The sequence below is a fragment of the Procambarus clarkii genome, chromosome 89 (genome assembly GCF_040958095.1).
Source record: "Procambarus clarkii isolate CNS0578487 chromosome 89, FALCON_Pclarkii_2.0, whole genome shotgun sequence".
Classification (NCBI taxonomy): Eukaryota; Metazoa; Arthropoda; class Malacostraca; order Decapoda; family Cambaridae; genus Procambarus; species Procambarus clarkii.
In genome coordinates this window covers 19,456,980-19,478,641 of record NC_091238.1, presented here as the reverse complement: position 1 = coordinate 19,478,641, position 21,662 = coordinate 19,456,980, and the positions used below count along the sequence as shown (strand labels likewise).

The 21,662-nt window shown below is 42.3% G+C and overlaps 1 protein-coding gene across 10 annotated transcripts in view; it reads left to right on the top strand.

Moving 5' to 3' along the window:
- The window catches only part of LOC123773330 (5' nucleotidase B), a 45,637-nt gene that overhangs the window by 13,746 nt on the left and 10,229 nt on the right, over positions 1-21,662 (top strand). For 4 of the 10 annotated variants that reach the window (XM_045766969.2, XM_045766966.2, XM_045766967.2 and 1 more), the window contains exons 2-6: positions 444-695; positions 14,667-14,740; positions 15,428-15,545; positions 18,205-18,300; positions 20,753-20,993. In XM_045766969.2, coding sequence (XP_045622925.1) covers positions 649-695; positions 14,667-14,740; positions 15,428-15,545; positions 18,205-18,300; positions 20,753-20,993 — 576 coding nt within the window. In that variant the 5' untranslated portion in view covers positions 444-648. Of the gene's footprint in view, positions 1-443; positions 696-3,050; positions 3,469-4,358; positions 4,754-8,106; positions 8,255-14,324; positions 14,453-14,666; positions 14,741-15,427; positions 15,546-18,204; positions 18,301-20,752; positions 20,994-21,662 lie in introns of those variants that run through there. The other 6 variants (XM_045766963.2, XM_045766962.2, XM_045766964.2 and 3 more) reach the window with 5 other exon arrangements.

The window sequence follows — 21,662 nt, the reverse complement described above, 5'->3', positions numbered from 1 at the left end:
ATATATATATATATATATATATATATTCCGGTCTTGTTCTTACTCTCATGGTGGGTAGAGTGAATAGTTCAGTTATTTGGATATTTATTGTATTATTTGCCGTTCACGTACGTGGAACAAGCAAGAATAAATACCCAAATAATGGAACTATTCACTCTAGCCACCACGAGAGGAAGAACCAGACCTGAACGCGAAGATGCCAACATTGACAACTCAAAACAAAACTTGAATATTCTAGAACATTACTACTATATACAATATATTTCATGGTGTGTAATACAGGGGTACAGAGGGAGCAGCCACGGTCTGTGTTCCATGGTGTATATAACATACAGCCAGGTACTGTATTTCGTTGTATAACAATATTCCTTGCAATTAAAAAAAAAAAGATCGTCAAATTATTGCAGTAGTTGCTTGATACTCTTATCACCAATTTGCTGCAGGTCTGACACACACAAGGAGCGAACAAAGTAGTTACTTGATGCGCCATAACCCATTTGCCACAAGACTGACACACACATACGGAGAAAAAGTAATTGGAGAGTGCGCGCATTATTGGGGCAGTTAGTGATTGTTTAGTGAGCCCCCGGGGCAGTGAGAAGTGGGCGGCCCTCGCCTCCTGCCGGCCCTACACTACGAGTCCCCGCCATGTCTGGCTCCTGCTTACGCCAGGACCACCATGTCCCTATTGAGCGGTGAGTACCTCCTCCTCCTTGTATCCTCACTACTCTCTTGTCTACCCTCTCTCCTATACTCTCTACCCCCCCCCCTCCCATACTCTCTCTACCCCTCCCTCCCATACTCTCTCTACCCCCCACCCCCCACAACAGTAAAAATAACCCATTCTCTTCCCCCTCACTACGGTAAAAATAACCCATTCTCTCCCACCTCAATACAGAATAACAACTCATTCTCTCCCCTCATTACAGTATAACCCATTCTCTCCCCTCATTACAAAATAACTCATTCTCCTTCACTACAGTATAACAAGCCATTCTCTCCCTCATTAATAACAAATCATTCCCCCCTCCTTCCTCCCCCACTAGCCAGTATCAAGTGGAATGTATAACAAATATTGTTTAAGAACATAAATGTGGAGGTGAAGAAACTGGCTAAAGGAGAATGTGGGGAACTGCCTGGTGGGATGAAGAGGTCCCAAGACGGACTGGTAATAGGTGAACGAGTGCAGCTTTTGGGCACAAAGTGAATGAGAGAGGCAAGCAAGAATATGGTGAGAATGAAAGCCGTATGAACAAATATTTGATCTTAAACCCAAAGGAATGAAGGAACACAGCAGTTCCCGTGGCGTAGTGGTAAGACCCTCGTCTGGCGTTTCGCAAGCACTTTGGCCTGGGTTCGTATCCTGGTCGGGGAGGATTTACTAGCCGCCAATCCCTAATTGTTGCCTCTGGTTACTCCAACAGTAAAATAGGTACCTGATTGTTAAACAATTTGGCGGGTCGTGTTCCCTGGAATATTAGGATTAAGGACTAAAATAAGAGTAAATATGGGGAAAATTGAATTAAAATTATAGGAAATTTTGAGAGAGAGTTTTGGAAAGTAAGTAAGTCCGACGGGGAGACTGAAGGAAAGGTAATTGTTAAAGTTAATGACAAACTTTGACGAATGTTAAATTATGAAAATGAGAACAGTAGAAGAGGGAGAGAATACTTGGAGAGTCTAATTTGCGAAGTGATTTGGGAGGTTTTAATGTAAGCATGATTGTATGAAAGATTGTATGAGGTTGTATGCTAGATTGTATGACAGCTATGGAAAGATGTGAGTACATCAGTGAAGCTGAAATGTGGCAGAACTGGGCTTTAGTATGTATTTTTTTGTATTAATACACGAGGTACAGCTGCATTAGTGCAGCTACCCTAGACTATATGAAGTGGAGTACAGTGTGTCAAAAAAGCTAACTAGGTGATGCTAAAAAATCCCCATCACACAGGATGGTTAGTCATACAGAGGCATGTGATAGGCAGTCTGCATTGGCAGACTATGTATACTTCACCAGTTTGCGAACATAATCTACGGGTTTACACTACCACCGGTGTCAATATGTATACCCAAGATGCTGTGGTTGACCAATAGCGCGAGGGGGGCTTCCCTGTATTCAAGTGCATAAACTGGTTGGGCAGAGTGTGACGTTCTTACTTAATTGTACTCACCTAATTGTGCTTGTGGGGGTTGAGTTTTGGCTCTGGTCCCGCCTCTCGACTGTCAATCAACTGGTGTACAGTATCCTGAACCTACTGGGCTCTATCATATCTACATTTGAAACTGTGTATGGAGTCAGCCTCCACCACATCATTTCCTAAGGCATTCCATTTGCTAACTACTCTGATGTTGAAACAGATCTTTCTAATGTCTCTGTGGCACATTTGGGTACTCAATTTCCATCTGTGTCCCCTTGTGCGAGTTCAACTCGTGTTAAATAATCGGTATTATCTACCCCTGTCAATTCTCCTGAGAATTTTGAATGTGGTTATCATATCTCCCTGAACTCTTCTGTCTTCCAGCGCCATGAGGTGCAATTCACACAGCCTTTCCCCTTGCAACTCATACCTCTTAGTTCTGGTACTAGTCTACTGGCACACCTTTGAACCTTGTCTAAATTCGTCATATGTTTAACAAGTGACCAGTGTCCTCGGAGGGGAATGTGTAGACCGGGTTATTGTGAGTGTGCCTTACACAGGTATAAATCACCAGTGTACATTTGGATCTATGCATGTCCAAATGAAGGTTTTATATGAGTGGGACCTGTCTTCCGCGGAAGGAGAATTCAGGTCACCTACAATAGCTCACTGGACAACTATGCACGAAGTAATCACGTTCTGAACAGAGTTCAAGTGTGAATTAAACTCTACATATACAGAATAGTGAGATAAACCTCTCGGCTTTTATATATGTATATATAATATATATAATATATGATATATATATAACGTGAGACGAAGATTCCAGAAAGCAGGATATATGGTAATTATTGAGGTTTTTGGCAACTATAGAGAGAGGAGGTATATATAAAGGTCGGCGAGGCAAGCAAGGCTCCTCAAGTTGAGCACCACCTGTAACTGTGAACTATTTGTCCTGCTAGATATTCGTTAATTGGTTACTCGGGTTGTGGAACAGAATTATTACCTAGAATAGTTAACCTGGAATATAGTGGATGAAAGTGGAAGCTGGTGCACTGATTCACAAAGTGGAGAGTTTGGATTACTGTGTTGTTTAGAGATCTTCGTAGTTCCTCCTCCATCACCACCACCACTGTACTCGCCACCACCACCCGTCGCCACCACCACCATCTCCACCACCACCATCTCCACCACCACCATCTCCACCACCACCATCTCCACCATAGCCTCAGCCAGTCGTGTCACCGAGCTAAGAGATAATGCAGGACACGTTTATCCAGCCCTTCAACAGCAAGATTCGCGCCCCACACAAGCGGCTGCTGGTCCACCGGTATTGTATTGCTCCCACAGGGGAGGCTAGTGGGGAGGAGGGGGGGGGGGTATTGCTCCCACAGGGTACGCTGGCGGGGAGGGTGGGGGGGGATGTTCCCACAAGGGAGGCTGGTGGAGGGGTAAGATCCTATCTTTAGCAATTACTCAACCACTGTGACAAATCAAGGCAGCATTGAAAGAAAAACAGAATGCAGCTGTAAACACACACTTTGCAAAGGCATTTGATAAGTGTGACCATGGAGTGCTTGCCTATAAAATGAGATCAGTAGGGATAACAGGTAAAGTAGGGTGATGAATTTAACATTTTCTCTCAAACAGACTGCAAAGAGCAACAGAAAATTAAATAAAATAAAGTCCAAGCACAGTGAAGAGCCCTGTACCCCAGGGCACAGTCCTTGCACCACTGCACTTTCTCATTCTTATCTCGCATATAGACAAAAATACTAGTCACAGCTTCGTGTCATCTTTTGCAGATGATACAAAAATCAGCATGAAATCTTCCTCTGTAGAAGACAGTGACAAACTACAAGCCGAGATTAATGAAGTCTTTCATTAGGTAACGGAAAGTAACATGATGTTTAACAGTGCCAAGTTCCAGGTACTCAAGTATGGTGGAAATGATGAACTTAAACGAAATACAGGGTACACGACACAGACTTACTCATAGAAGGAAAACACCACGTACATGATCTGGGAATTATGATGTCTAACGATCAGACGTAGTGTAAACTATTGCGTCAGCCAAGAACGTGATTGGATGAATTATGAGAACGTTCAAATCCAGGGATCTGGTCACAGTGCTAATACTATTTAAATAATTGATGCTGTCCCGTCTTGATTAGTGCTCTGTACTCGCTTCTAATTTCAGAGCAGGAGAGATCTCCGAAATAAAGGAGGCGAGAGAGAGGTACCAACTTCTATATAGATAGAAGATACTGGAAGACCAGGTCCCAAATATCCACAGTAGAATAACAAGGTACTGGGGCGAAAGATACGGAAAAAATGCAGAATAGAACCAGTGAGGAGTGGAGGTGCCATAGGCACAATCAGAGAGCATTGCCTGAACAATTAGAGGTCCACGGCTATTCAATATCCTACCAGCAAGCATTAGAAATATTGCCGGAACAAAGGTGGATGTCTTTAAGATGCATTTAGACGAGTTCCTGCAAGAAGTGCCTGACCAACTGAGTTGTGGTCTGGATATGTGGGCCTGCCGGCTACTCCAAGCTACAGCCTGTTGGATCAAGTTAACAGACGACAAGCCTGGCGCCAGGCTAGGCTTGGTGAGTATAATTCCCAGAACCCTCTCTAGGTATGCTCCCACAAGGGAGGCTGGTGGGGTTACTGCTCCCACAAGGGAGGCAGAGAGTGGCCGGTGTTTGGGAGAGGTAATACCAGAGTAGCTATGTGTACTCACGTAGTTGTGCCTGTAGAATCGAGCATTAGCTCTTGGACCTGCTTTTCTAGTCGCAGTTGTTTAAAAAAATGTTTCCTGTCATATTTCCCTATCACATTTTCTTATAAAACTATGAATCAAGTTTGCTTCCACGTCTTGGAAGTTCATTCCATTTTCGAGTGTCAAGCTTCCACCCATGTCTCCTTGTTCTGGTGATGTTCATTGTGAACATTTAATCTATTTCCACTGTAACGTCCCCTAAATATTTTAGACGTTTCTATCATGTCTCCAAGCCCGTTTTTTTCCTAGTGACGTCAGGTTTAGTTGCTTCAGTCACTCCTCATACCCTCATCCCTCTCTCTTCTTGGACGAGCCTCGTAGCAGATTTGTGAACATTTTACAGTTTCCTTACGTGTTTCTTCAGGTGGGGGGTGGGGGGGGGGCTCCATGATGGGGCTGCATACTCTTAAGACTGGTCTCGCGTAGGGGGATGTGAAGCACTCCTTACATACGTTCTTGAATGTTGTTCTAACGTTTGTTAACGTAGAGTACGTTGCTGACTATCTTATTTATGTATGCCTCCGCAATTAGATTTGGTGTTATGTCCACTGCTTGATCTTTTTTTTTTAACGAGTCGTCACGGGTAGTTTCCTTTCATTGTGTACTGTGTGTGTGTGTGTGTGTGTGTGTGTGTGTACTCACCTAGTTGTGCTTGCGGGGGTTGAGGGGGTCCCGCCTCTCGACAGTCAATCTACTGGTGTACAGATTTCTGAGCTTCTCGAGCTCTTATCATATCTATATTTGAAACTGTGTATGGAGTCAGCCTCCACCACATCACTTCCTCTGTGTGTGTCTCTGTCTGTCTGTCTCTCTCTCACTCTCACTCTCTCACTCTCACTCTCACTCTCACTCTCTCTCTCTCTCTCTCACACACACACACACACACACACACACACACACACACACACACACACACACACACACACACACACACACACACACACACACACAAGGGGCCTTGTAGCCTGGTGGATAGCGCGCAGGACTCGTAATTCTGTGGCGCGGGTTCGATTCCCGCACCAGGCAGAAACAAATGGGCAAAGTTTCTTTCACTCTGAATGCCCCCTGTTACCTAGCAGTAAATAGGTACCTGGAAGTTAGTCAGCTGTCACGGGCTGCTTCCTGGTGTGTGTGTGTGTGGGGGGGGGGGGGAAGTAGTTACTAAACAGTTGATTGACAGTTGAGAGGCGGGCCGAAAGAGCAAAGCTCAACCCCCGCAAACACAACTAGGTGAATACACATACACACACACACACACACACACACACGAACAGGGGTGAAAGGGAAGGTACTCCATTGGATAAGGGAGTACCCAAGCAACAGAAGACAGCAAGTCACTGTGAGGGGTGAGGTCTCGATTGGCGAGGCGTCACCAGTAGAGTCCCGCAGGGTTCAGTCCTTGGACCTTTACTTTTTCTGATAAATGTAAATGATCTCCCAGAGGGTATAGAATCATTCCTCTCAGTGTTTGCTGACGATGCAAAAATTATGAGGAGGATTAAAACAGAAAGTGAGTAGGAGGCTACAAGATGACTTACACTGAATGAATGGTCCAACAGATGGCTACTAAAGTTCAACCCGAGTAAATGTAAGGTAATGAAACTAGGCGGTGGAAACAGGAATCCAGACACAGGATACAGAATAGGAGATGAGGTACTTCATGAAACGGACAGAGAGAAAGATCTAAGAGTTGATATCACACCAAACCTGTCTCTTAAAGCCCACATAAAAAGAATAACGTCTGCGGCATATGCGAGGCTGGCTAACATTAGAACAGCCTTCAGGAACCTGTGCAAGGAATCATTCACAACCTTGTATACCACATATGTAAGACCAATCCTGGAGTATGCGGCCCTAGCATGGAGCCCATACCTTGTCAAACACAAGATGAAGCTTGAAAAAGTTCAGAGGTATACCACTAGGCTAGTCCCAGAACTATGAGGCATGAGTTACGAGGAAAGGCTGCGTGAAATGTACCTCACGACACTTTAAGACAGAAGAATAAGGGGAGACATGATCACTACCTACACAATTTTCAGAGGAATTGACAGGGTAGATAAGGATAAACTGTTTAACATGGATGGTACGCGAACAAGGGGACACAGGTGGAGACTGAGTAACCAAATTAGCCACAGAGGCATTAGAAAGAACTTTTTCGGTGTCAGAGTAGTTAACAAATGGAATGCATTAAGCAGTGATATAGTGGAGGCTGACTCCATACTGTTTCAAATGTAGATATGATAGAGCCCAGTAGGCTGAAGAAACTGTACACCAGTTGATTGACAGTCGAGAGGCGGGACCAAAGAGCCAAAGCTGAACTCCCGCAAGCACAATTAGGTGAGTACAACTAGGTGGGTGTACACACACACACACACACACACACACACACACACACACACACACACACACACACACACACACACACACACACGGGAGCCGGTGGCCGAGCGGACAGCACGCTGGACACGTGATCCTGTGGTCCCGGGTTCGATCCCGGGCGCCGGTGAGAAACGATGGGCAGTTTCTTTTACCCTATGCCCCTGTTACCTAGCAGTAAATAGGTACCTGGGAGTTAGTCAGCTGTCACGGGCTGCTTCCTGGTGTGTGTGTGTGTGTGGTGTGTGAAAAAAATAGTAGTAGTAGTAGAAACAATTGATTGACAGTTGAGAGGCGGGCCGAAAGAGCAGAGCTCAACCCTCGCAAGCACAACTTGGTGAATACAACTAGGTGAATACACACACATAGGGAATTGAATTGGGTAGAGGAATTGATAGAGTAGATAAAGACAGGATATTTACCACAAGGGCCACACGCACTAGGGGACACAGGTGGAAATTTAGTTGGCACCCAAATGAACCATAGAGACGTTAGAAAGAGTTTTTCCAGTGTCAGAGTAGTAGACAAATGGAATGCATTAGGAAGTGATGTGGTGGAGGCTGACTCCATACACAGCTTCAAGTGTAGATATGATAGAGCCCAGTAGGCTCAGGAACCTGTACATTAGTTGACTGACGGTTGAGAGGCGGGACCAAAGAGCCGGAGCTCAACCCCCCCGCAAGCCCCACTAGGCCAGTACCCCCCACACAGTGTGACGCACTTGGTGAAGGTTTATCAAGTGAGGTGCGCCAACACCTCCCCGGCCTCTCTTGGCTCTCACAGATAACTTTCTCCGCTGGTGTTGTTATATTTCTTGGTCCAAGGCCGCCTGGTGTGGCAGTGCCGCTCACCTGTCTTGTCATACTGGTGCTCCTCTATGGCAACTTTCATCTCGGCCCTGGTGCCAAACATGGTGCCGCTGTATGCCAACTTATCCCGTTGTCGCATCAAGGTAATCGTGAAAAGAATGTTGTTGGGAACAGTTGTGTGTGGACCTTGTTTTATTTAATAATATATCAACGTGTGAATATTGTTCAAATCATGGCGACATTATGGCAGCTTTTGCGTTCTAACTGGTAATGCAGCTTGTTCTACTAGGACTCACGGTGACTGTATGGCAGCATGTTCCTCTATGACTCACGGTGACTGTGTATGGCAGCATGTTCCTCTATGACTCACGGTGACTGTGTATGGCAGCATGTTCCTCTATGACTCACGGTGACTGTGTATGGCAGCATGTTCTACTATGACTCACGGTGACTGTGTATGGCAGCATGTTCCTCTATGACTCACGGTGACTGTGTATGGCAGCATGTTCCTCTATGACTCACGGTGACTGTGTATGGCAGCATGTTCCTCTATGACTCACGGTGACTGTGTATGGCAGCATGTTCTACTATGACTCACGGTGACTGTGTATGGCAGCATGTTCTACTATGACTCACGGTGACTGTGTATGGCAGCATGTTCCTCTATGACTCACGGTGACTGTGTATGGCAGCATGTTCCTCTATGACTCACGGTGACTGTGTATGGCAGCATGTTCTACTATGACTCATGGTGACTGTGTATGGCAGCATGTGCCACTATGACTCACGGTGACTGTGTATGGCAGCATGTTCCTCTTAGTGTTATGATCCATGGTGACCTTGTATGGAATATTGTCCCCAGCGTGGGCGCACCTATAGGCCGCCGTGACCAGAATATATAGAGTACATAGTTATAGAATCGTCTATACACACACATACGCACGTTAGCGTTGGTGCCGAGTCGTGGCCAGGTGCTGGCTCTACTCTAGCAACATCTGCGATTAATTAGTGCTGTTGCCTGTGTCAGCTGTAGGCGAAGCTGACATGGTACTCGTATATGGGGGAGGTATGGTCTATAGCAAGGGTTGGTTGCCCACTCAATCCCTCCCCTCCCCCCCCCCCCCTCCCCCCCCTTCCGTAGTGTACCTTGGAATACCTTCACATGTTGGCAAGGATTATATATTCTCTCAACCCGGAGAATGCATGAACTCTGTGACGGCCCAACTTCTCGCCAAAAGGGCCTGTGGTTCTGATAATATGAATATGTACTTGTGTATATATAAGTACATATAAGGTAGAAGTATGTACTTTTACCTAAATAATTATTATTATTACTGTTATTGGATGTGAAGACAGTAAGACAGTGCCAAAGACTAAGTCGATCAACCGGAGAAAGATATATATATATCTTAATTTGCTTGGATATTTGTTAACCAATTGAGGGGGGGGGGGAGAGGAAGGAAGGGAGGAATTATCAGGGGGGAAAGCGCCAAGCTAGGACGACTATATAGCACTTGGAAGGGGTCAGGATAAGGATTTGCGGTGGGACGGGCGGGAAGGAATGGTGCCCAACCACTTGGACGATCGGGGATTGAACGCTGACCAGCATGAAGGGAGACAGTCGCTCTACCGTCCTGGGTGGGGGGGGGGAGGAGGGTTACAAGCAAGTTGAGATACTCCGGCAATTCAGCCTTCAACTGAGTTATACACTAATTCATGGTGGAGTCATATTTACCATAAACCAGACCCACACTCTGGAAATTGTAAAGTAATGGTGCACCTGTGGCTTTTATGTACATTGACTCGTCGCGGTACTGTTCCAATAAGTTGTTGGTGCATCCCACGGTACATAAATGTATACATTTAACATAGTATCTTTGCTCACATAAATACAGCAACACACGCACTGGTTCTGACCATGCCACTGTGGAGTTCATATTCATTAATTAAGGCATTACAACCATTATTTTCAAAATCTGTATTAAAAAAAAGCTACCTTTTGAATTGAAAAAAAATCTGAAAATGGGTTTATAAATGAGTCACTGACTATTGTGAACAAAATGCGGCAACTAGTATATATACATTGGTTAAAATTTTAGTAAACTTGCATATGTCTTAAAGGCTAAATACCTAGTAAATAAAAATATGAAAACATCGTTTGTACTTTATATAAATAAGTATTCATGACATATCCAAACTGTCAAATTCATTTTTTAACCAATTCATCGTTACTCATTACTAGACCTGTATATGCATCCTTTTTCTCGATCATGGCGGCTCTGTTTATATCCACTAAGCATTGTATGAGCTCGGAAGTATTACGAGGATTTTTATAACAATAAATGACCTTGGATTTAAAAGTTTGGTACTCGTAAACTGGTAGATAGTTTACAAGGCCTCCATGATTGAGGACAAATGGTCAGGTTGCGTAAGTGGTTACGTCAATTGCTTGATGGATCCTTGTCCAGGTTGACAGCCTACACCCCTCTTACACCTCTGATAACATCACACGACCTCCACTCAGCGAGCGCTGCTTTTTTTTTTTTTTTTTTTGTACAGTATATGTTGACAAATATACTCTGTCATATGATAAAATGCCAAGCTCATCTTATATTGTCGAGGCAAACTGGGTATGGTGGGTAGGTGGAGCACTAAACTGGGTATGGTGGGTAGGTGGAGCACTAAACTGGGTATGGTGGGTAGGTGGAGCACTAAACTGGGTATGGTGGGTAGGTGGTGCACTAAACTGGGTATGGTGGGTAGGTGGTGCACTAAACTGGGTATGGTGGGTAGGTGGTGCACTAAACTGGGTATGGTGGGTAGGTGGAGCACTAAACTGGGTATGGTGGGTAGGTGGTGCACTAAACTGGGTATGGTGGGTAGGTGGTGCACTAAACTGGGTATGGTGGGTAGGTGGTGCACTAAACTGGGTATGGTGGGTAGGTGGAGCACTAAACTGGGTATGGTGGGTAGGTGGTGCACTAAACTGGGCATGGTGGGTAGGTGGAGCACTAAACTGGGCATGGTGGGTAGGTGGAGCACTAAACTGGGTATGGTGGGTAGGTGGAGCACTAAACTGGGTATGGTGGGTAGGTGGAGCACTAAACTGGGCATAGTGGGTAGGTGGAGCACTAAACTGGGCATAGTGGGTAGGTGGAGCACTAAACTGGGCATAGTGGGTAGGTGGAGCACTAAACTGGGCATAGTGGGTAGGTGGAGCACTAAACTGGGCATAGTGGGTAGGTGGAGCACTAAACTGGGCATAGTGGGTAGGTGGAGCACTAAACTGGGCATAGTGGGTAGGTGGAGCACTAAACTGGGCATAGTGGGTAGGTGGAGCACTAAACTGGGCATAGTGGGTAGGTGGAGCACTAAACTGGGCATAGTGGGTAGGTGGAGCACTAAACTGGGCATAGTGGGTGGGTGGAGCACTAAACTGGGCATTATGGGTAGGTGGAGCACTAAACTGGGCATAGTGGGTAGGTGGAGCACTAAACTGTATACATTGGGTAGGTGGAGCACTAAACTGGGCATAGAGGGTAGGTGGATCACTAAACTGGGCATAGTGGGTAGGTGGAGCACTGAACTGGGTATATGGGTATAGGTGGAATCAAATTCGGGGCTATAAAAATAATAATACTAATTTGAATAATTCATTGTGTTGGTGGACATGAAGCCAGAGTGTATTCATACACGTTAGGCTTATATTGAGGTTCCCTCCCCTCTTCCCCCAGGTCCAATTACTGACCCTGCCCAGGATGCAACCCCCACAACAAGCTGACTAAACTCCTGAGTACATACTGCTACGTCAACAAGGGCATTAAACGATTAGAAAATGTGCCCAACAATTATGTCCCGCCGGGATTCGAACCCGGAATTCTCGATTGCGATTTGAGAAAGAACCCGACTTTACTACTAGGACCTTAATAATAATAATAATAATAATACAGTACTGTAATAATAATAATAATAATAATACAGTACTGTAATAATAATAATAATAATAATAATAATTTTTTTTACCCAAGTGCATATGCATATATATATATATATATATGTACATAAGGATGTTGATCTGGACAACTTCTTCAAAAGGTCAGATGTAACACAAACAAGGTGTAACAGTTTCAAGCTCAACAAGCCACAGTGTAGGACTGAAAACAAGAAATGTTTTTCCACTCACAGGGGTTATAATTCCATGGAACCACCTACCCGCCAAAGCCGTAAATGCCAAAACTGCTGAACTTTAAAATTCAGCTTGAAAAATGGCCTGACCATTGACAAGCTGTCGGCTTCCTGTCTTCATAGAGGCCAATAGAGTGTTAGTGGCCCTGAGGTAAATGAAGTATTATAACATAGGTAAGACAAGTACATTGCATAAAGCTACTAATACGCAGTGCGAGTTTCGGTACAATTTAAGGTAAAAAAGTTGAATTGTTTACAGGTTTGATGAGGTAGACAATACCAACCAAAGCAGGCTAACATAAAAAAAATTCAAGACATTCTGCAAATGATATACAGCTTTTAAGGAGGGTATAAGAAAAAAAGCAAAAAATGAATAGGCATTATTATAAAATATGTAACATTAAGGGAGATATGGGAATATTATTGAATTGTTGAAAGTTTTGAAAATAATTGACAATTATGGTACTGTATACTGGAATGGTAGTACTGTACAGTATTTCCTAACGGCAAATGAGGTAATTGATAAATAATGTTCACAATAACAACACACAGGTTGACATGAAAGATAATTATAGATAGTATATATTATAGATTTTATAGATGATTATAGATTAGGATGGTTCTGACAGTTGACGCTGGGTGGCGATCACTTCCTATTGTTAACTGTTGGGTTCTTTTTTGTCTCCCAACTGGGAATCCCAGGTTCGAATCCCGAGCAGGACAGAAATAGTTGGGCACATTTCCTTTCACCTAATGCTGCTGTTCATCTAGCAGTAAATAGGTACACCTGGTAGTTAGTCACCTGTTGTGGACTTTCTTCCTGGGGAAAGGTCAGTAGTTCGACCTTGGTGAGAGTGGGAGTGGGGGGGGGGGAACTTGATATAAGCCTAATGTGTATGTACATAAACTAGCAGCCTGTCCCCCAACAAAACCAATTATATACAGTACAGGTCATCATGGAAGGATCATCTCTTTTTGTTTTCATTATTCGTTGTTATAAACGGTGAACTCTGTGAAACTTCTAAGATCACAGTCGTTGTACAGTAGTTATGATTGACTACATGGTAGTTGAATTTACACTTGAGCATCCAGCATTACCTCAGCATAGACAGTGTCACAGGGGCTAGGTCTCTGGTTCAATTCCCATTGCAGGGCAGAAGCATTTGGGGGCATACTCATGCATGAAACACAACCACATAAATAGGTGCTCACACCCTAATGTTCAAGAATGAACCATGTTGCATATCTTTAGATCTTGTTCTGTTTTGTTGTTTTCCTGTGTGAACTCATGCTTATGAGTAGGTCTCACATAGGTTGTATATAGGACTAAGAAAGGTTCCCTTGTCCAAAATCTTTAAAGCTATGTGGACCTTGGTCAGTTTGGCATATGTCAATGAAGTTTCCCTGCTATTGTGTGCCTTTGGCATTAGCTTTGAGTTTGTCTAATTTTTGGTTATTCTGCTTTTCTGATGCAGAAATCTGTCTTCCCTTTATTCTGTATTGCTGTATGGGTTTTCTCACTCCTCTCCTCAAAATTTTGCATTTATCCAACCCATCCTCCTGTTTAGATACAGTAGTACTGTACATTGTGATTGTACTATTGTGACGTCCGTCAGTAGTCGTGAATTCGTACGTACTTAGTTTTTATATAGTAGTATACTGACCCGTAAGGAATTCTTTAATAAAAAATGAAGCAAAAAACACAAAATCTTACATATTCCTAGGCCTAGTACAGCACATAGCACACCTACCTTACCTTGAGAAGTTTCGAGGCTTAGCGTCCCCGCGGCCCGGTCGTCGACCAGACCTCCTCGTTGCTGGACTTGTCAACCAGGCTGTTGGACGCGGCTGCTCACAGCCTGACATATGAGTCACAGCCTGGTTGATCAGGTATCCTTTGGAGGTGCTTGTCAAGTTCTCTTTTGAAGACTGTGAGTGGTCGGTATCTCATACTGTAACCCTATGCTTCCTCCCCAAGATTTATTCCCTCATTCACTTTAGGACTCCTCAAGATGAAGTAACCTGTTTATCTAACATAAGTAGAAGTCTCATATGTGAAGCACTACCAAATATATTCTTTAACAATCGAGGAATATGCAGTCTGCTCATCCTTCTCTCGTGATTGATTTCTATGTTTTAGAGATAGAAAGAAATGGGTAATTCAGACCAGTTTAAAAATACTGTTAATAATAATATAAATATTTACACTGATATACAATTTATTATGAAATGTTGGAATACTATTAATTAAGATGTTCTGGCTTGCAAGTGTTCATACTAAATGTAATCCTTTCTCCCCAGAGTGCTCATCAGTAATGTGTTCCCCTCTCCCCCAGGATATTCATCATTAAATTACTCCTCTCTCCTCAGAGTGTTCGTCAACCGCAGTCTCCACCTTGAGAAAATCCGATTCTATGGCTTCGACATGGACTACACGATCGCAGGTGCACTCTTGTGAAACCCTCTACCTCTGTTGTGCCCCATACCCCTACCTTTGTCATGCCCCACACCCTGTATCTACGGTACTGCACACCTTGCCTCTGTCTTGTCTCACAGCCTGTATGTGTCATACCCTCACACCCTGCCTCTGTTCTGCCTTTAATTCATTGCTAAGCTAGTTTTTTAGAGATAACAAGTTGCATCACAGGTCTCTCAAAAGTTTTGGAAATGAGGAGGATCAAATTAATATGATTGAGTGAAATCTATCTACTTACTATCAAGCTCCGTTCTATTTAATGTAGATTACAGTACTTGTGCGCTGATCATTTTCACAAAGTTTGAAGTGTTCACGACATGTTAGGTGTTCGGAACTACTACAAGGTGATTGTGTATTCCAAATTACTTTTGATGGTCTATAGATCCAAGTTATATTATCTTATGAATATAAATGCTTAAAGCAAAATGAGAAGGCTTTGGAAATCTGGATTTGTGTGTACGTTCTCTTGGGTTAGGAGAGATCAGCGAATGCTTTTGAGAATGAGTCACATATTGAATATCATGTAATATTACTGGTAAAGTGAGTAACTTTGATAATGATTATTGTATTGAGAATGAATAAGTGGTGAAGCTAGATGAGATAAATTAGTATTGAGTGGTTATGACTTAATAATGGATTACCACCCACTCCTCAGAGTACAAGTCGCCGCAGTATGAGACTCTGGGCTTCAACTTTCTCAAACAGCGACTCATTGTTATGGGGTACCCGGAGGAAATTAAAGAGTTTGAATATGACCCAACCTTTCCAACCAGGTATGTCACCTTCCCTACCAGGTACAGTAGTATGTCACTTTCCTTACCAGGTCCAGAGTGTCACCTTCCCTATCAGGTACAGAATGTCTCCTTTCCCCGCAAGGTATGTCACCACTCCCACCAGGTACGGTGTGTCACCTTTCTCCAGCATGTGTGTTGCCCTAATTTTAGGTATATAACCCTCCCATTAGTTTCACCCTCATCAGGTGTGTTGCCACCAGGCATGGGTCAGGAGCAGTTGTGATAAGTGGTCATGGCTAGTAAATGCAAAACTACCATGCCTCATGATTTGCATAAGCCCACTGAAAACCAGGACCAGAATTACATGTGCTTGTAGAGAAAAGTGGAGCACAGGAATCTTGAGGTTAACCCAAAGCCAAATAATACTGCCCAGAAAGTACAGGTGAAGCAAAACAGTTTTGACTGGTATCAAGCACATCACTACTCCTCTACTAGGACTGACACTGAGCTAAGTGGAGATAATGCTCCTTTGGACTTTGTTGTCCCATGGACAGCCATGCTTAGTATTTATTTTTCATTACACTTGAGGATTGTGTTTAGGCTTTTCATTTTACATGTGTTTAGCTTATGTGACCTTGTTATAGCTTAATGAAAATTTTGTATAGCATGTTTTTCACATTTCCCTACAAGAGTAATCTTGTTTAGGTAGGTGTGCCACTGGTTCCAGATTTGGGAGCTCACAGTATTTCTCCTGTCAGCCCTCTCATGGTCAGCTTCAGAGATGGAGTGGTAAGAAGACATCGGGAGACCTTTTAGTGGTTGTCATCTGAGATGTTTTGCACATTCTACCTCATGTCTTGGAGCCTTTGTTGGGCTTGATCTTATCTATATAGTGCTCCGGCTTCCTTCACAGCCATTTACTTTTTCCCTTTACACTGTATCATTTATGATTTGATGAGCAGGGGAGTATTTTTTTGTTACTTCACCCCTTCGGGTGATGTCTTGGCTGTTTTTCAATCCTAGGTTCATCCTTTCTCTTTCCTTTCTGAATACTGTACTCAGATTTCTTATCCACATTTCTGGATGACCACAATTTCTCAAGTTTGACAAGGTCGTTTTGAGCTGGTCTTGGCTCATTTCTTTGGATCTGCAGAATGCTTTCTGGCATGTTTTGATACACCCACAGTTCAGTAATTGGCTGAGGTTAAAAGTAGGCCACATATGTTACCACCTTGTCTTATGCTTGAGCTAAATTTGGTGCCCAAAATCTTCACCAGACTTGCTCAGATAGTGTTTTGTCACCTCCAGTTCTTGACATCCATGTTTCAGTGTACTTTGATGAATGACTGGTATGGGTTCTCAGTTTACCAGATTTGTCTGCTTGTCAAGGATTTGGTCTTATCCCAATTGGCACAATTTGGATTCCTTGTTGTCAACTGACAAAAGTTTCATTTGACTCCTTCCAGGTGGGGGGAGGGGGGGGGGGGGGGTGATCTGGGACTCTAGTACCATTTCCCATTTTTCCTGTCTCCTCTATGGTCAGCCATGTTGCTTCTGAGGGATCATCTTTAACTTTTGTTACCAATTTCTCACCTTTTTACACTACTACATTTGAATTTATTGCTAACAGATTGCAGCATTTGCTGGTTCCAGGTGCCAGTTTTGGAAGTTAATGGACTTGATTGAACATTACACAACTTTACAAATGAAGGTCACATGTTGAGCAAAGGCCTATTTCATTATATTCAACCACTATCACATTTTGCAGCCCAAGGGTTAAATGTTTGTTATTTGCCTACAGATCTACCACACAATTGCCTCCTAACTCTTACAGCTTATTCATTTATGATTGTTTGCCAAGGCACTGTAAAGTCAAGGATAATCAAATACCATAGTTTAAGGATATCTACAGAATGCCCCACTTGTCATCAACCTCAGAAGAATACTAAAGGCATCTGGGTTGCACCAATTGATTTCTGGTAATTTTCATAGTCGTGCTGTTGCAACTGTTTGTCACAAAGGAGCTTGTCTGCTCAGCTCTTTAAACAGACAGCTGGATAGACAAGCTCAGGTACTGTATGATAAACATCAGGTAAGGTTTTCAGGTAAACTCAGGCAAACATAGATAACCAGTCCCAAGAGCAGAATTTTATGAAATTCACCGAAAATCAAGTAAATATTTTTAATTTGATTCATATCTTACCTTGCGATGATTTCGGGGCTAAACGTCCCCGCGACCCGGTCCTCGATCAGGCATCCATGGTCAAGTCTAGGAGATTTAGGCCATGGCTAGACTCAAGTTAAGGTTGTTCAATACAAAGTACCTAACCCCACATTATAACTTGCACTAAACTACCTTTGGCCATTTTTGCCAAGTAGGTGCTACTCTAGTGATAGCTTCTCATTTTATTGATTTATCTCATCAAGTGTTGAAGAAAATGTGTTTCTTGGGCATAAGGTATACAGTATATCACCTTAGAATATATTAGCTGTATTATGATGTACATTATTTATTCTGGTATATATTTAGTCTTATTATTAATAATACAGTAATTATTAATATGTATGTATTAAGAATTATTAGTTATCTATATGACAGTTTTTGGTAAATATACATACTATATTTGCCAATGTATAAAACATTAAAGTATGTGTGAAGATTGGGCTCTAATGCTTTTATCTTGTCCTGCATTACTAGAGGCCTGTGGTTTGATCGGCTCTATGGCAATCTTCTCAAAGTAGATGGTTTTGGCAACATTCTGGTGTGTGTTCATGGATTCAAGTTCTTCAAACCGTAAGTTATACTATAGAGTTAATTTCATGTAGATAATATCTATCTTTACTAATCCATAACATGTTTGTTGACTATTGAAAATTGCATTACCCTTGTGCTGCTCATGGCAGATGCTATTAATGTGGTTTTTCAGTAAGTATAAAGCTTAGGGACTGGCAGAAGAGGAACTGGAAGAAGAATATGCCTCCTACTACTAAAATTACTTTTCACAAAATCCCTTGACTAAAATATAGTCCGCTAGATTAGAAATATGCAAATGCCACCTATATTTAAAAAAAAAGGCAGAAAGAGCTTAGGGGAAAATTACCGTCCAATCAGCTTGACATCAAACATCTGCAAGCTCATGGAGAGAATCTTTCAGTGAACAATCTTGTAAAATTGACGCAGCATGGGTTTGTGAAAATGAATCCCGCCTTACAAACTTGCTCACATTTTTGGAATGATAACCAGCTACTCAAAGAACTTCCAGTTGTTGTTGTACACATGGATTTTGCAAAACCTTTGATAAGGTACTGTATCACATGAAAGACTGGCAAGGAAATTACTGGCACATGGAATAAATGGAAGAATACTAAAATTGATAAAACAATGGTTTAAAAAATAAAAAAATAAAAAAAAGAGTTGTGCTAAATGGGAATGAATCCGATTGGAAAAATGTGGTAAGTTTAGTACCACAAGGGGTCCATCTTCGGCCCAACCCTTTTTGTCATATACATCAATGACATAGATGAGAATATTACAAAACACATCATCAATTTTGCAGATGACACAAAGATTTATGGTAAAGTGGAAAATGATAATGATGTTGAAACCTTGCAAAAAGATTACATGAACTACACAGATGGTCAGATGACAGGCAAATGCTTTTTAATATTGATAAATGCAAGACCCCTGCATGTGGGGCATAACAGCCCATGCCACATCTACCAAATAAATGGCATTACATTACAGCAGATTGATAAAGAAAAGGATCTTGGAGTCAAAATCCACCACTCAATGAAAGTTTCACAGCAGGTATGGGCAGCAGTCCAAAAAGCTAAACAAACACTTGGAATAATCGAGTGCACCCTTGACTTTAAGGAAAAGAAGGTAGTGATTCAATTGTATACATCTCTGGAGTGTCCCCATTTGGATTACTGTATAGAAGTGTGGAGACCACAACTTCACAAGGACATAGCTGCTCTGGAACAAGTGCAACACTGAGCAACAAAAATCATTCCAGAGCCAAGTCAACTCTCATACGAGGAATGGTTGAGGGCCACAGGGCAAACAACACTGCAAACCTGGCATGAGAGGGCAGATCTCATTGAAACTTATAAAATACTGAACAATTTGGAGGATGTTGATCTGGAAAATTTCTTCCAAAGGTCAGATTTAACAAACAAGGAGCAACGGTTTCAAGCTCAGCAAGCCACACTGTATAGGACTGAGAACAGGTGATGTTTCTTCACCCGCAGGGTTATAAACCCATGGAACTGCCTATCTTGGTGGTGGAGGCCAAAAACTGCTTGGTGGTAGAGGCCAAAACCATCAGTAATTTCAAAGCGTTATATGACAAATAGTGCTGGGAAGATGGGACACCACGAGCGTAGCGCTCATCCTGTAACTGCGCTTAAGTAATTATCCGCCAAAGCTATAAATGACGAAACTCGATTAATGTTTAAAGTACAGCTGGAAAAGATCATGAGGCAAATGGGTGGGGAGGGGGGAAGCCTTTGTCAAGCCATGGTTTCCTGTTCTCGTCGAGGCTACTAGTGTTAGTGGCACTTTGGTAAACTCTTCTCTCTGTTCCCCTCTGCTGGAATATCCAAATCCCCCTCCCTCCCCCAGGGGGGTAATTCTACCCTGCTTGGGAACTGTTGGTTATAGGCAATCCCCATCTTACGAATGGGATGCATTCTGAAAAGGCATTCATAAGTCTGCCATTTGTAGACTTATGAATAAACCAAAAGCAGATTTTTCATAAGCATAGTTATGTTAATAGGGAATACATTTTCAGAAAACACTGAATGATATGGGGTCGCCCTGCTTGTCTAATACATTGCTTTTTGAAGAAAAAAGAGGTCTGATTAATAGAGGTGCTGGTGGTGGTAAGCAGAAATGATGATACCATCAGCACACCTTATTAGCCATTATAATGGAACTTTTCATAAATTTATAGCTGGAATTGTTTGCTTTTGTGTGTGTGTATGTGCACTTTTATTTCTCTCATTCTCTTAGTTAAATCAAGATCACACTAGTAGATAAGGAAGTTTGACTAAACAAAAAAATTAAGTACTTTGTTCTGAGTAGTTATGGGGTAGGGAGGGGTACTTCCTCTTGTAATGTCTCTTACATGCATTTACTGTATTATGTTTTGTGCCCACTCGTTAGTTTTCTGTAGAAGTTTTAACTCTGGAGACGAGTATTGTTCAGCTGGTAATACTGATCTTTCTCATTTTCTCTCCCACAGATCAGAGGTTTATGAATTATATCCTAACAAATTTATCCAGCTGGACGAGTCGAGGATCTATGTGATGAACACACTGTTTAACTTGCCGGAGATATACATGATCGCGTGCCTCATTGACTTCTTTAGTAATTCTCCACAGTATGTTAAGATGTCTGAAGGCATCAAATCTGGAGATCTATATATGAGCTTCAAAAGCATTTTCCAGGATATAAGAACAGCTGTTGACTGGGTTCATATGAAGGTATGAAGCGGCAATAGTACTGTGTTACAGTACTATATGTATATATATGTGTGATTCATGTATTCTGTGCAGTATGTGAAACTTTTTTTGCTTTCTGCAATTATAGCAAGGTAATGCCATAAAAATTAGCATTTTCTTCTGATTAGCTTGTAAAAATAAATGATTTAATTATGAAATTAATTAATTTTGGTTTACACAAAGATTATACTTTTAAAAGTGTAGGTATATATATATATCTATTTATTCATGAATTTTATCTAAATATTTCAAATGATTATGGACCATTTTTAATGAAACTTTGCACACTGACTGCAGTTTAAGACAGAATTATAAATATTAAATATTTTTTACTTCAAAGAGACCTATATCAATGCCAGCAAGCAACGTCAAGGTCACAGCATTATATCAAAATAAGCGTACCAACTAAACCATGCTTCATTACCCACTGCTGCCATAAAAAGATTGTTTTAGTGTACAATAAATTACAGTACATAATGTGATGTGTCTGAAAAATATTGAAGCAATGTGTATAGAACTCTAGTCTGTGGACATCCAAGACTCGCACACCCCTGTCTAGCAGTGCGTACAACTTCTGTTTGAGATACTTTTAAGCAGAAGTAGACACTGTTTAATACTTAGGGTCCCAGTAGTACAGTCGGGTTCGATCTC